The 16,546-nt window shown below is 38.8% G+C and overlaps 1 protein-coding gene across 1 annotated transcript in view; it reads left to right on the top strand.

Annotated features, from left to right (window-relative positions):
* The window catches only part of LOC124159657, a 204,636-nt gene extending 189,091 nt beyond the window's left edge, over positions 1 to 15,545 (top strand). Inside the window, exons 4-5 of the mRNA XM_046535567.1 lie at positions 3,127 to 3,227; positions 7,304 to 15,545. Coding sequence (XP_046391523.1) covers positions 3,127 to 3,227; positions 7,304 to 7,783 — 581 coding nt within the window. The 3' untranslated portion in view covers positions 7,784 to 15,545. The remainder of the gene's footprint in view (positions 1 to 3,126; positions 3,228 to 7,303) is intronic.
* Positions 15,546 to 16,546: the final 1,001 nt, after the last annotated feature.

Below are 16,546 nucleotides of genomic sequence, written 5' to 3' on the forward strand. Positions count from 1 at the left end.
GAATAAACAGATAAAAGTTACTGAAGCAGGCAACATATGGTGGAATGACATCCTGGTTGATGAATAAGGGGGATGGCAATTTTCCATAAATTTTTGGAAAATTGTCTTCTCTCTTATTCATTAAGTAAACAGATGACTAGCGACCTTTGACTTCACAACTTTACCAGCCCATAGAGTATTTTTATTCGACGACTTAGGCGCGAACACGATACCAGATTTGCGCGGCGTCCTATTTCTAATTCCCAAATGAAGGCGCCGTAGTCCCTCGTGAGCACGGCGAACCGTCTTCTCCCCCTTTCCCACCACGGGTGTCTCGTCTATCTCCAAGAACCCTCTCTCTACATTTCCTCCGTATCCCCTTTACTTCTCAGTATGCCACAGCTGGAAATACGGTGCCAGCGTGAGACCTTAGGGGGAGCGGGGTGGGTTCTTTCATGGGGCATGACTAATGTAATTACTGCCGAATCCATTTGCGGAGTTTATACTCCCGAGATCCCCCTTTTACGCGCTGCGTCTGTTTCCTACCCACCCTCCACCCCCCTCCCCCCCGCTTTGGCCCCATGTGCGCGAATAAATCACTCAACCGAGCGAGTTTTCCGCGAAAAGCAATGGAAGAAGACTGTGTTTGATCCTGTGTTTCCGGCGATCCGCCCAAACTGCTCTGGCCGTCGAACACTGTGTAACCCCCATGAGGTCGAAAGCTCTTCTGACTCAGCCGGCTCCTAACATGACAAAAGAGGTCTATTGTATTTCACTTTTACCCTAAATAGACTTTTTTTGGTGCATATTCCAATTTTCTACTCAAAAATGGGGTAGTTCAAGCTTGCAGGGGTAAGAGATGATGCAACACTCACCTACGACCGGTCGTATTTTGTTTTTATTTATTATGTGCCTATTTATATTTCAAAATTTACGATATCGTCTAGTTTTTTTTCAATACATAGAAAGTAAATCATTAAAAAGTTTCACCTGTATTAATGTCTTTGGGTGTCGAGGGGTTTGCCTCCGTTGTAATAATGACATCATATTTGCTTTGCCAACGTTTCGGCGTATTTAATCGTTCTCCTCAGGCAAAACAATTCAGAAATATATTTGTTTGTTTATATTATCATCTAAAAATAAATTTTATGAATACGTACACGCAAAAAATTGTCGGTTTCATTTAAAAAATATACTCATTACCAGTGATATTATTTTACTTTTTATTACGCTCTGTATAAGTTGTATATTATGAGGGAGTTTTCTGTGTATCAACCCCAGCCGAAATCGTAGTAAATTTAATAAGCGTCCTGGGAGCGCAACTGGTAGAGCACATGCCCAGCAACCAGGAGGATCTGGGTTTGAATCCCATTCAGGCCGCAATTTTACCCTCTGATTTCTGGCTTTTTTATGTATCACTTGTATTTCCTGCATGCGTCGCGTCTATTTGTATTTTTGCGCTTAAGGCGTTGTGTGAATGAATGAAGTATCATATTGTAAGCATATATAAATTTCTGTATTGTTTTTCCTATTCCGTGAGGAGGACGTATAAATTCACCGAAATGTTGGCAAAGCAAATATAATGTCATCATTTCAACGGACATCAACCACTCAGCACTTGAAGAAATTATAAAATAGAATTGGTAGACAACAAAAATACCAATTTATCTGTATTTTAGATGTAAAAAGCTTACATCTGAATTAAAGATAAGTCAAAATTTTCATATATGCGGCTGTAACGAATGTTGACAATCTACACGCTCTGAATAGTTCAGTGTGATAGCATATTTTTTTAGGACTAACTGCGGAAATTCGCAAATAAGGGAATTAACTCCGCTTGAGCGGGAATGATGCATCCACCCACGAATTCATAAGAACGTCGTCTTGCGATTAGTTGGAGGAAAGAGCTTATTTTTACATGAAATGTTTTCATTCCTTCAAATGCGGTAGTAGTTCTTTTACTCTCCGAGATTTACGTGTACGAGACAACTTATAATGAGAATTCACCAGTGATTTTACTGACGTCATATCATTGAATGCAACTATGTTCTTGTATTTTGCAATACCCTGCTACAAAAATTATCCTGGTATAAGGTAATATTTTTTACTTCTAGTTTTAAGTGCGGAGGAGTAATGTAAACATAAATTATTGAATGCTTTACTGGCAACAATAAAGTTAATTTAAAGAAATAATATGAAATAACGTTCTTAATTCGACGATTTAAAATGCCTACCCGAAAAAAACGCAGGCAAAATTCAGCCTTCTAGTCACTCTTTATCAGTGTCATACTTTATTTAATGATGCATCCGCACAAGAAGTCATAAGAACGTCGTCCTACGATTGGTTGGAGGAAAGAGCTTATTTTTACATGAAATCGTTTCATTCTTTCAAGTGCTGTAGTAGTTCTTTTACTCTCCGAGATTTACGTGTACGAGAAAACTTATAATTAGAACTCACCTATGATTTTACTGACGTCATATCGTGGAATGCAACTATGTTCTTGTATTTTGCAATACCCTGCAACAAAACTTATCCTGGTATAAGGTAATATATTTTACTTTTAGTTTTGAGTGCAGAGGAATAATGTAAAAATAAATTATTGAATGTTTTACAGACAAAAATAAAGTTAATTTAAAGAAATAATATGAAATAAATGTTCTTTATTCGACGATTTAAAACGCCTACTCGAAAAAAACGCTGGCAAAATCCAGCCTTTTAGTCACTCTTATCAGTGCCATACTTTATTTAAACCGACCTCAATGTGCTCTTTTGTATTCTCTTCTATTTGATGATACCGAGTGTTTCATTAATTGCCATGGTAATAAATTTCCCTGTAATAATCGAAGTAAGTATAACGAACCTCGGTAAAATATGCCACAGGTATGAAGGAATACGTTTAATCTAGTAGTCTGCGTTGTAATCCGGGAAGTCACAAGTCTGTGGTTCGATTCCCGGTCCAGGTGATTTTTTTTCCATGACAATAGTGTAATTTTTTCCGCCGTTCATGCGGCAACTTTGAGTTATGTCTCACGCAAATGAATTCGACTGTGCAAATTAATCAATCACAACCCCTATTCTGCGTACCAAAGAGTTACTCCCATAGTCCTCCATTAATATTTCTTCCCTTGCTTTCAATGTGACACCAGGTTCGCTGAGCACCTCGATGCTGGAGCCGGAGATCTACATCGTGGGCGCATCGGGAGGGGTCTATGCGCTGCTCATTTCACAGTTGGCCAACATCCTCCTCGTAAGTAAAATTAACCCCTTCCGTACCTCCCCTTTTTACCCCTCCATGAACCCTCCAATGCTCTTCGAGAGGAGCATCTTCTGCGATAAGTGGTTTTCGGTCTTACTCTGAGCGACTTCATAAATAGGAGCAAAAAGATATTTTTAATTTCCACACTAAATATGCATGCATACATTACAATCGATGATGATATCTACGATTGAGCTAGGACTCTGTCGTTAAAATGTATTTTAAGTGCCAAAACTATCGTTTGTAATTTTAATGAATTTTAAATAGAACTCATATTTTTTCTGTATTTATTGATAACATTTCTGTTTCCATGATATTTCATATATTCAAGTACACTAAAGTTGGCTATGTAGGGTCAGAGTTAGAAGAAATCCTTGATATTAAAAAGGTAAATTAAAATAAATTAACTATTTACACCATGTATAAGAAGGAAAACTAATTCGCTAAATACTCTTTATATTCTATATTCTTTTGATTACGTATAAAAAGTATTATTTAAAACCGCGTCTAAACTGCATCGGCTATGAAATAAAAATGTAATAGAATAGCAATTTGCAATGAAATGTTTCAGTCAATTTATTTTTCTCGAATATTTTTTTTTAAGGAATAAAATAATTAAACTTCATTTTTGTGCTGATAGCAATGAGATTGTATTACTTTATTTAATATATATTTACCTATTATATGTTTTTCACTCTTTGCGATATTTTCCATTTTTATTTTTGGGAGCCATTGGAATAACACAGAAATATGGTACTTTTGCTTACACGCTTGGAATTGAAACTTATGAGCGTACTGCTTCATATTTTATGAATTTATTTTCACCATTTTAGTCGTAAATTAGTATAGTTCCCTGTTTAATTGATTAGTTGATTACAAAGTTATATTTTTAGCAGACTTAAGTAAAATCATTATTTATTCATATTGTAGGGTTCTTTACAAGTACTCGGTGATTACCGCTAGGGTATTTCTTTCTTTCAAAAATTTAACAGAATGTGTTTTCTGTTTCTTACATCAATACGAGCAAATCAATATTTTGTATATTGATCAATTAAATTAAGATTTTTAGTTTTCTTCTACATATAATGATAGAGAATATATATTACCTCAGCCAGGAGAAACCTCACAAATAAATTAGCTCAAATTCGCTAATAATATATTTGCGATTTTATTATTTTTCTAATTCAATTATAACATAGTGCGCTAAGTTTTAAGTTTATGACACAGAATTTTGCCTCTTTTTCATAATATTGAATGCATTCTTCTGAGAGGCTACGAACAATTTGTTCAAGGCTACTTTCAAATTTACTATGCTGGAAAAACGTCACACATATATGAGAAACGTTATCCTAAAAAAATATTTGTCCGAATCATTCATTGTGGCATCGGCAATTGACCGTTAATGTGTTTAGAGTTTTAAGTAGGTATGTAAAAAAATTAATTGGTCTTTTATGAAAAATTACCTTTTGCCCAAACTCTTTGCGGCAAATATATCTTCGCATACAGCATTAGAGTTTTTTTTAAATTAATAGATTTTGGAATGATGCGGACTCATAATTTTCGCGCAGTATCTAAAATTAAATAGATTTTCGTAGTCATAAAAATAAGTGCAATCAAAACCCACAGTTTCCTTTTAAAAACGATGTGTTACATGCGATTTTTAGGACAGATTTATCGTTCCATAAGCGATATATTTTGTTGATATTCATATCTGGTATGTTAGTCCTATAATTGAATTAGTCTTGCTAAATTAAACCTAGTCAGAAAACCTCTTTTCCCTCACCAAATTATTTAAATGGTATTTTTCACTTCTGATTGAATGTATCAATCATACAAACTACTCTTTAATGCTGTCAAGCCGTCTATTTCGGTAACTCTGGCAAATCCACTCGCAGAAAGTTCAACCCAAAATCTGATTTTCTCAAGTTGACGCTAACTCGATCAACTCAACGGAGGAAACTCTGCTAGAGGGAAAAGGAAGTTATTTAGCGACAGTTCACCTCACATCCTTCGCAAAGGAGCAAATGGGCAGATGGTTCACAGTGAAAATGGCATATATTTCTATTAAATGAAAAGTTTATACGATGCATAACTTTAATTCGTGTCTCTTGAGGTGTAATGGTCGTTGAATTTGAAGAAAATTTCCTCCGTTGAGGAAAATTGAGGTGGCATTTATGGTCATCATAATTTTTTTTCGCGTGTCAAATTGGCTTGTGTTCAAAATTTAATTGATTATTTCACGGAATTTCTACATTTAGTTTAAATGGTTTTATTAAGCTGTTTAATAGTCATCTGTACAATTTGAGTCGCAATATTTAGCATTTTTAGTCTTCCCGGCAACCGCCCCTATCCCTTAAATTACTTTAGTCAGTCAGTGAAATTTAACTATTATTCTTGTCAAAATCAAATTGCGAATTGGTATTAGCGCTAGTCTTTATAGCTACTCCCTCAAATTTTCCGGAGAAGTGCCTTCGAATTCTCTTCTCACTTCAAATGTTGAAAATTCTAAATCTAGGATAATTCGTACCCTCAGGCTTGTTTTATGCTCAACGTAACTACCCGTATCCGTGAATTTTTATTAATCCGGCAAAGAAATAAAACCATTTACTTGATTTTTAAATTATTATGCTGGAAAAACGTCACAACACGTAAGAGGAACGTTATCCTAACAAATATTTGTCCGAATCATTCATTGTGGCATTCGTAATAGACCGTAAATGTGTTAAGCATTTTGACTTTTGTAAAAATTTTAAATTGGTCTTTTATGAAAAATTACCTTTTGCCCTCACTCTTTGCGGCAGATATATCGCATATAGCATTAGAGTTTTTAAAAATTAAGAGATTTTTGGAATGATACGGATTCATAATTTTGCGCGCAGTATCTAAAATTAAATAGATCCTCGTAGTCATAAATGTAAGTGCACACTCATCACTGGCCCTTTTTACCTGTTCCCTCCGCCTTCATCTCATTGACCGGCGTGACACCTAGAATTTCCTAGATGAATATTTAAATACTGTCAGGTGTCACTTTGAAAAAAACAATGCGAAAAAGAACGGATTTTAGGGAGAAGACCCCAGAAAAGACAAATAAGAAGTTTAACACGCGATGTCAGAGTTCCCCTCATGAATTGATGTTGATTATTCAGCCGTCAGTTTTAAGTCTTTTGCATATAGATCGATACTTTTTTCTGCGCCCACTCCCGCTTACGGTCAGCGACACTGTTTTTGGAATGTTTTTCCTCTTACATAGAAGCATTTAGCATGGGTTCTTCGACCAATTTCTCAGAATTGCAATGATTTTTCTCTATACCATGGGTAATGAAAATAGGAGAACGAAAATGGCCAAACCAGGTCCGTTAAATGACACACGGAAGGAAAATTAATGAATAACGTCCTGGGAAATGTTAACTCTTTGGCTGCATGCGGGAAAATGTGTCTTCCGCTCCACGACCCCGGTGAGGGTCTTGTTGCTAGTGGAACTTTATTATACCAAACGACTTTTTACCCCCCTTATACCGATGTTGATTTTGCTTTCATCGCTTTCACAACAAGATAATTTTTTAATGTTATAATGTAGGTTTCCGCGGCTATGGTTTGATTTCTGCATTTCTTCAGGGTTTTCTTCCGCAAGCTGACGCGGAATAAAACCCTGAAGAAATGCAGAGATCATATTTTTTTAATATCATACATTCCAAGACCTTCATCTGCCATATCCACGGATTTATTTGACGTAAGAAGTAAATGTAGCCTGTTACTTCTAAAAAAATCGTAGTGATTAGTATTCACATGGAATAGCAAAGTTAGATTAACATATTTCCAATCGCCTATTTTGTACTTCGTGAAGAGTTCTCCGGGTCGCCACCGATTCGCAAACTGCAGTACTTCCGACATGTCGATAGCCGTGTCGGACATCTAAAGCAATGCAGTGATGTAGTTCCGGAAGTAATAAAGTTCCTGACCCGGTGGCGATACCGATAACTCTTCACGCATTCAATTCACCGGGAAAGCACTAATCCTTTCTTCTTTTTGTGCTAGTTTTCTAATGTGTGGTCCTTCTCTTTGCACAGAACTTCCGCCGTCTTCGCTACAAGGCATATCGCGCTGTAGCAGTGGCCGTCATCTCTTTGGCCGACGTCGCCTTCTCCGTCTACCACTTCGTGCGACGCGGGAACGAGTGCCCGCGGATTGGCTGGGCCGCGCACACCGGTGGCGCCCTAGCCGGCCTGCTCCTCGGACTCGTCCTCTTCCGGTCCGACGATCACGAGGAGGAAGCTGGAGCCGGGGCGTCGATCCTGCACCCGGAGCCCGCCGACGAGGCGTCGCGGCGACTGCGGGGAGGGGGCCGGCAGAGGCGGCGGCCCGCCGCGCGCGCCCTGCACCACTGGCGGAGGGTCCTGGGCGGGCCGCAGGGGGCCGCGCGATGGGCAGCCACCCTGCTCCTCTGCGCCTTCGTGACGGCGGCTGTGGTCACCAACGTCCTGCACCCGGAGACCACGCGCCCCATCACGGAGTTCGCCCCATCGCCCACCCCAAGGAGCACGGAGTAGCTCAACTCAATCGGTGGACTCGCACTCAGAGGGCAATTGTGTCCGTTTGAAAGATCTCGGCTCCCAAATGCGTACAACGGTGGTGAGTGAGTGAGAAAATTCAGTTCGGGGAGATAGACAAACCTCCTCCACCGGAACGCTGGGAGTTGATGTCACGCTCATTTCGTGTGGAAATCTTGGCATGAAAAATATACGGTGTAGAGAACAATTGTGCCACGAAAGTTTGACCTTGGATAGCTGATGACAGTGGGAACAACAATTACGAATTAAGGCAATTCGTTTCCTCTGTGGTAGCGCCATCGAGGTGGCCAGCCATCGAGGAAACATCGCGATCTGCGGCAGGCAAAGCACTGGTTGTCATGAGCTGTACAGAGCATCCGACAACAGGGCAAACTCGTGGCCAATCGGAGCGCTTGGCTCAAAGTTTCTGTAGTTTTATATTGGTGTATTTTCGTCCTAAACATCATAAGTGATTTTGTTCATACTGGCATCACCTATCCAAGGTTAAATTTCATGACACAATTGTTCTCTAACTCAATTTTTCTCGACCCTGTGTATGGATTGCATAATTTATCGCAATTCAGCAGCTGCCCATGACGACAAATTGTAAGCAAATGCGTGGAAGGTGGATAACAAGGGCCCAAAGAATTCCCTGACAGAACGTGAGAAAAGCTGTGTATCCTGAATATATGCAATCCATTCACCTTGCATGCCAAGATAGCCGCTCGAAATGGACTTACTTCGCCTCCGCGGCGCCGATAGGAGATAAGCTTTCTGTTCTGGCACTCTCCCTTCGTTGCTAAATGCCAAGCGAGAACCCCAAACACACCTCCGGTGGGTCCTTTTGCCAAAATAGGCAACTAGATCTAAAAGGGGTTTCTTCGCACGGGCTACGATCTTTCAAACGGACTTTTAGGATAGAGCAGGTCATCACACCGTCTCGTTTTCCAGTGATGAAAACCAGATTAGAGTGACGTTATCCAAAAATTGTGATTATCCCCAAGTGTTCACCTGCTGCGTTGCCCTTCGCTAAAACAATATGCCGTCATCCAAACGCTCTCTATGACTCGTGAATCGCGGTGAAATGAACAAGACTTCAAGGGCGTGGATAAGCGGTCGACAGCTATCGGAAGCTTTTGCGGAGGGTGTGTTCGTGCTATACGCGCACGGTTCTTCCAAGTGTTTACCAAAGAATGTGCTCCATGATGTGCATCTCCAGATCTCTTTCAAACTTCCGTGGGGAAGTCTATTCATTGGTGTAAGTGAGGGATTTTTATGAGCTTAGCTGTAAAGATTCTGTTTTCAAGCAGCAGGTACGGCTGTCTGTCAGTTCAACTGATCAGTATGGCTATGACTTTAAACCCCGTTAATTTTCGGGGATGGAAAATAGTTGTTTGATAAATTTCTCGCATGGATGATATTTTTAAAGGGTCATTCATGAAAATATCTTATACTTTCTTCAGGGCAAGTGTTCAACACGAAGAGTGTCCTTCTATTTGAAGCTTTCGTGTGATATTTCAAAGGCTTTCATTCAATTTTAATTATTTGATTAATTTTTTCATCAACGTGATCACTGAGTGAGCAAAATTTTCCCTCCTCTTCTTTGACTATCGCGTTCTGAAATGATTTGGATAGCGCACTTTCTTTGTAGTAGCTGAATGAATTTCCATCTCACTTTTCCCATGTAGCCTCACATTTCCCATGTAGCTAGGTAGCTACTTGAGGTATTATGACTCTTTATGATATTTTGATATCAAGAATATTTTCACCACTAGCTACAATTATTTATCATCATACTATTATATTTATTTCATCAAGTCACAAAATTTTTTTGCGGTCGTTTGTTTATAATTATAACCTTTTACCGCGTTCAGTCCCAATTATTCTTTAGAAATATTAATTTCATATCCCAAAATTATTAATAGTTGAGGGAGGGTTTAGTTTTAAAGCGCGTGAATTTAGCAGTTGGGCGAGCTTCCTTGCGGTGGAATATCTGCGCCAGTCTTTGATTTTTTAAAGAAAACGACCTTGGTGCCCGTTATGAACTATTGTAAACACTGCCATACACCATGGTGCCGAAGTTATTGTATGTGGTTTTTTCTCGGTGGCCAAGGATAAGCCAATCAAACGACTGTAAGGAAGAGGATTGGTCATTTACGAAGAACACTTTGAGCATCACAGCTCTAACTCACAACTCCACTTGGAATTGTCTAATATGATGCTTTTGTCGCCATTTTAGAGAAATGCCCACTTCGGTCATCCTCGAGAGACTCCATTTTTCAGCTTCCAAGGAAGTGCCTTGCGGCGCGGCACTTGCGGCGATAGCCATATTTTATTTTTCGCAATAATTTTCTAGTGCCTTCCATTGTCGGTCTGATTTCTTTTCTCTTGGTGGGCCTTGAAAAATAAAGCATGAATACCGCATACTTACTGTAACGGCCAAATTCAAATTGTATTTATCGCAATTGATGACTACTCAGGGAAACACGGCTCAATTTACTTTTTATTCAGGCCACTGCGTCCTTAAGGTGCTTGAATAATAACGGATCAATTTAGTGGGTTCAGGTTTCTGATGAAACATTTTTAACGAAACATTCATTTGGAGAATAGCAAGGAATGGAATGGTAGAGTACCTGAGGAAGTAAAGAAATATTTAGGACCCCAGCCCAGGATATATGTTACGTCTAGTAAGGCTTTGAGGCTAAAAAGGCTAAAAGTAATCCAAATAAGATAAGAATTGATTAATGTGCGATGAAAATTTGTTTATTCATTTTTTCAGTTATACACGGACTAATTCCACTTTTGCACTGGAAGCATAGCATTTTCAGGATGAAAAGGATGTTTTGAAATTAGACTCAATTTTTACCAAAAATTGTATCTAATACCATTTTTAAGTAATCGCTTCGAATATACGTGCACGCTTTAAAAAAGAGGAAGCAAATTTTTAATCTCCTCAAGAGTTTAGAAAGTAATATTTCAGATGAAAATCACGAAACTTTGGCATGAGCAAAATTTTTATTATATAATATTTACCATTTATCAAAATAAAAAAATTGGCCGAGGATGCAACACGTTTCGTGTTATCTTGGTATTTATCTTGCTCTGAATGCCCAGGGTAATAGGCCCACGAGAATTCATTTACTTAGGGTGAATGACTCGTGAACTATTTGCTACCTTTAGCAGAAGCATGTACAATTAATGAGTATTTTTCAGCGGTTCAGTTACCCCAGGATATGATGATGCATTCTGATGATGCATCGGGAACGCCCGCGTACCTCTGAGAGTGCAGTAGACATGTCCGTGGGGCGCCAACGCCCACCAGACGGCCTGCCGTGGGTTGGTCGCCTGGCCTTCCGCGTGGGCGAGAAGTTCAGCGACTGTCGCGCGTTCATCTCCTATCAGTTCATTGATCCACCTCACGGGGATGCTATGTGAGAAAGGTTATATATGAATAGGATGCTATCTCATATTTTGCGGATTGGGAAGACTCCATATCGTAGACCCTCGGTTTGTGATATTAATCCTTTAGGGAGGACTGCATCGTAATGCGAATTCCGTTGTTTGTTGATTGGCATTTTTCCGGACGAGGAATCAGTTTAAAGAGCATCAGCGCATATTATTTTTGCCGTGTTAAAAATTTTACATTTACAAATAAGACGTAGACTAACGTAATTGTGCTAGAGGAAAAAGTGGGCGAAATTTGAAATTTTAAAAAGCGCATGCAAATATTAGGTGAAATCGTATTCCGAATGTATAATAGAAATTTTTTGGAAGCATCGAAGGCTAATAACTTTGTAGAACACCTTATATTTTCTAGAGAGCAGTCGTCTTTGTCAATAGTTGGTTTGAACACAAACGCTGTTTGGACCGTGGCCTGTTGTAACTCAAGAAACTGGCATTACGCGTGGGTCTCCGATGCTTCCGAGTGATGAGTGTCAACCCATTAAGTGGATGAGCATATTGATTCGAGAAGTCATCGGACGCACAGGAAAGAGCTCCCGCCCACACCGTGCGACCATCTTTAGCGAGTAGTAGTCCACCCACGGCTCACGGGGCTTCCTTCGCCACTGGGCGTTCTCTTAAGGTGGGAGCGAACGAGTTGCTCGGATGGAGTGTGAAATGGGTTTTACGCCTCCTCAAGAATACTCTGCTTCAAAAAGTTACTGACACATGGCGAATAGAATCAAGTGTTTTTCCTTGCGCCAATTGAATGTTTTTTATCGCTTGTCTTATGGAATTAATGGTGTGTGGTTCAACCCTTGGAAATTCAATCATTCACTAGAAAACGTTTTCGTAACTCACTTCACTTTAAACATTGAGTTTCACTAGCTTCAAAAACAATTCATCTTTAATACGATCCCTCAAAAAATATTTTAAATATTAAAACCAATGCATGCAATTATGGAAAGTGTGAAAAAGGCAAGCGTTAAAGTAACTTCAAAAGATAATAATAAATATTTCATGAATAATTTATATTTCTTTAAATTGTCTAGTTGTAAAGCGGAGAAAACTCAATCTTGTCATACTTCATTTTTGATTTATTTACCAAAACCGAATGTTAACTTTCTCAGTGGCAGTGGTAGAGGTTGCTTGCTAATGATGCGAATATCTTTTTGGTCCAGTTTTTCTTTGGGTGTAAATTTATGAGATTAAATTGGGTAAGAGCAAGGTAAATCCTTTAGCGAGTATTCTCACTCACGGAGAATTTTTATTCCTATTTTTTCTGAAAACTCATTGTTCACTTTAACATTAGCAGTATAGGGGTGGCATACAGTGGAATATCTTCTTTGTTCAGATTTTAATTTTCGAGTACATTTATGAGATGAAATTAGATGCGGGCGAGGTAAACGGTAAATATATCTTGTGCTCTCACTCCTGGATCATTTTGTCTGTCGAGGATGACCACTCCACAGAAAACCGCCAGACCGCGGACGGAGACTTCAACGTCCGTCTCACCACTTCGCGTGAGGTCGTCTGTTACCGAAGGCTTCGCGATAGGCGCTAACTCTTGCTTCTCCTCTCCCGTACACTTTCAGAAGGGACGTTCAACGGCGATGGTTTCACCGCGGTGCGGAAAATCGATACGTTTTCCCGTGGTGGACCCTCGGAGAAGTGTCGCTTATTAAATAGGAAGGGGAGGTTAGGATTTCTCGACTGCCGGCGGTCCATCAGCGGGCATTTTTTCCTCGTGCATGGGGTTAATCAGGCCATTTGAATCATATCACATCGCGTGCCCTTTTTTTCAATACTGGCGCAGGGTCGAGGAGTTGGATTTCGAGCCCCGATGGGGGCCAGGGCCGACGAGACGCGACATTGACCCGAGATGTTTGCTCATCTTGCAGCTCTTTGTCGCGGTCTCGATACAAAAGGTTGGACTCTTCTCTTAATTACTCCGGTATGTATTTCAAGGGTACGATGTGGTCGGAACTTGAGAGATTGTGCCCTTCTTTGCGGCCGTTGTGCGAATGCTAGATCACGCGGACGTCTGTAATTTCTGTTTTTCAGGGGCATTGAATGGGGTTCAGTATAAAAAAGCGACGGAAAGTAATCTCGATAGTTTATAGCTGATTTTTTTGGTATTTTACCGTTGTATGAAAACGATATGAAATATTGCAGTTTCAATAGTATGAACCCATGTAGCGAGCGAGTTTTTTTTCGCTTACGCCGTGGACGCTCAAGTGGTTTAACTCCAGAAATGCACTCGCATATTCCAAACTATCGTTAAATTCATTAATTCAGTATTTCATTCTGTTTCCATAGAAGATAATAGACCCATATTTGATACTGAAATGCCATGAATTTCTTTTTGGGGCCTTAAAATTCATCAATTCATTAATGAAAAACATAAAGGACTTTTTCGGAAGTCTGTTTCTCTTTAGTATCAACTCTAAAATGAGCAAAGACTCGTAAAAACAGTGCAGATGAATTTCTTGCTCAGAATGCACTGCACATTAACAGAATCTCTATGCCAGCGATATCTTTACGAGTGGCACTTTAATATGGTCTGTGGCCGTGATAGCTAAAACCCTCACGTCTGCTTCTAATCAGGGACTTCGATGTGTTTGTCGGCCCTGATGGAGGATTTAAATGGAGGACTTAACTGAATAATTTGATGAAATGTTATTACACATGTACTTAACGCATATATCACTATATTGCAATGTATATATTCTCACGCAAAATTCTCAAACGCTTTGTGATAGTGTGACTAATGGGATGGAATGTATGAGCTGCGGTTGTATCATAGCATTATCAACCGTTGCAAACAGTGTATTTAAAATCAAATTGTCACTTTATTTACATCTTCTCTTAGCGTTCATTTCACAATGTGAGTATGATTTGGTGTAAATATTTTATATGGTAAGTTTATCAACCTGAAGCTGTGTCAGACAATTAGTTTCTGAGTATACAATTTTTTTATTAATTTTAGATGCACGCTGTTATGTGCTACCAAGGTAATTTCAGATTTTTGTATAAATATTCCATCTTTTGGACTGATAAAAACTAAGTCTGAAATTTATAAAATAATGATAAAAACTATAGTATGATCATCTGAATTTTATCGATGAATCTGTTTGCTAATTTTATGAATGTTAACAATATTTATATGAAGAACGACTGGGCAAGTCTAATGGTGGAGTAAAAAATAATGCAGAAACCCTGTTTGGTGTAAGGAGTTTGCTGGTTGATTCATTGCGATTTGAAATTCTTAGAATTTTGATATACCTAGTGACACGCGCTATTTAGAACTTAAGACCCTGGGACACAGGGCAGGATTTTTGTCCAAAGACTCATCCTGTGGTATTTGCCCTCCAATAGAGGGGTTTGAAATACTGTCCACGTCGAAAGGTATCCAGGGAGGGAACCCCGATAATATTTTATTACCATTAACCTCGTAAATTAAAAGGGAACAATACTACTGCCACATGTCAATAGCTTATCGATCATTTTCAATTCATCCTCAAGTACCTTCGTGAGTTCGTGAGCAATAAGACATTTGAATTACGAATGAGTATCTTTAGTCGTTTTCACTCCCAATATTACGTATCATGACTTAGAAAAAGTTTCATTCGTTTTCTAAATATTTTGTTTCGTGTTCTCCTGAACATGTACGCAGAGCTTAAATTCTTTCTCTCAGGGATAGCACAATCTAAGGGAGAACACTGACTTTTGCTTATCCACCTACGGCTGCTAATATCTAAAGCATCTTAACGAAACCACATCTTTATCAAAATTATGTAACCTACGACTCATTTTGCATTGATCTGATTACCGAGAATTCCCAAATATTTGTCTTCCTTTTACCGGAATCCTTTTTATTACGATGTTCAAACGAGATTCGCCCACTTGTGTGTTCCAAAGTCATTGGAAGATTGTTCCAGTAATACTCGTCAGCACCTTACACTCTCTGTGTCATTACTTGCTCCATTGTAGGAGCCCATATGGTCTTAAAATTGTTGTCCAAATTGGACTGTGTATTAGTGAGTAATTTTTACGGTTATCCTGCAAGGAGATCTGCTTCTTTTCTCGTATTTGAACATGTAGAGACACCACCAAGTGATTATGTGCTCAAAAATGTTTGCAGTGGGTCTCTCGTTCTCACAAGTTGTTATTGTTGTACTTCAGTGTAAAAATGTACAAGTTTTACAGATTTTATATCTATCAAAGCCTGAAAAAAATCTTGTATCAATGTAAAAAAAGACTAGAAATTTCTCGGACGACATGAGCCGTTAAAAAATAAATAATTTGCTTCTTAAATTTATCATGAGCATTTTAATTGGCCTTCGGATTCCTGAAGATTATTCCCCCCCTCACTTGTTAGCTGTCACATTCCATCCCCTTGAGGTACTAGCCCTTCCATTTATTATCTTCTCTTTGTGCTCTGGAAACTGATTTGAATTTTTGAAGGCCTTTTTACAAAGGGCATGTAATTTCATAGGTTAGAACTGCATTTCTTTCTCAAAATGGATTAAAATCAGTGGTGCCAACTCCATGGGGTCTGAGCCCCCTCAAAAATTTGTTATGGGTGTGAGGAAAAAATGTGTCAGGCTTGTCAATTTTCCCCGGAGTGTCCAGATATTGAGATTTGAGTTATCAGGGTTCTAATTCTGATCATATGACTCTTCTAAAATGCTTAAAAACTTAAAATTCATACGGCAAATTCTCCTGCAGTGAATGGAAGACTTGCAATCTAATGAATGCAGCTGAAGGTTAAGGGTGACATAATTTCTTTATTAACTTAAAGGTGACTTAAAGGTCATAAGCTGGCCATATTGTCTTCTGACTGTTTATTAGAAAGTCATGGTGTGAGAAATTTTCCCTCAGCTAATCCCCATCTTTTTAGCCCTTCCCTTTCACCCTCAAACACAACTGGAACCAAGCAAAAAAATTCCTTATAGGCCAATACTGGTGACAGGATGTGCACCCAGCCTCAAATGAAAAAAATATGTATACATATATATAATTTTTTTACTTACAATGAAGTTAATTTTGCCCAGTAATTCTCAATGTCTGCCCATTGATCATATTCAAGCATACTTATTTTAGATTAATATAGATTTATGATTTATGCTCATGGGTATTCATGGGATCTAAACATTCAAACAAAAAATCATTTCAATTTATTTTCCATCCCAAAGATTAACATTGATGAACAGAAGAAAATACATATGTATTTTCCACTTCTGCCATCAGTAATAGACCTGCATTGAACATATTAAGATCCAAAATACACGATCCCTTAAGTAATTGAGTCTTTGAATG

Source organism: Ischnura elegans, chromosome 5 (genome assembly GCF_921293095.1).
Source record: "Ischnura elegans chromosome 5, ioIscEleg1.1, whole genome shotgun sequence".
NCBI classification, from domain to species: Eukaryota; Metazoa; Arthropoda; class Insecta; order Odonata; family Coenagrionidae; genus Ischnura; species Ischnura elegans.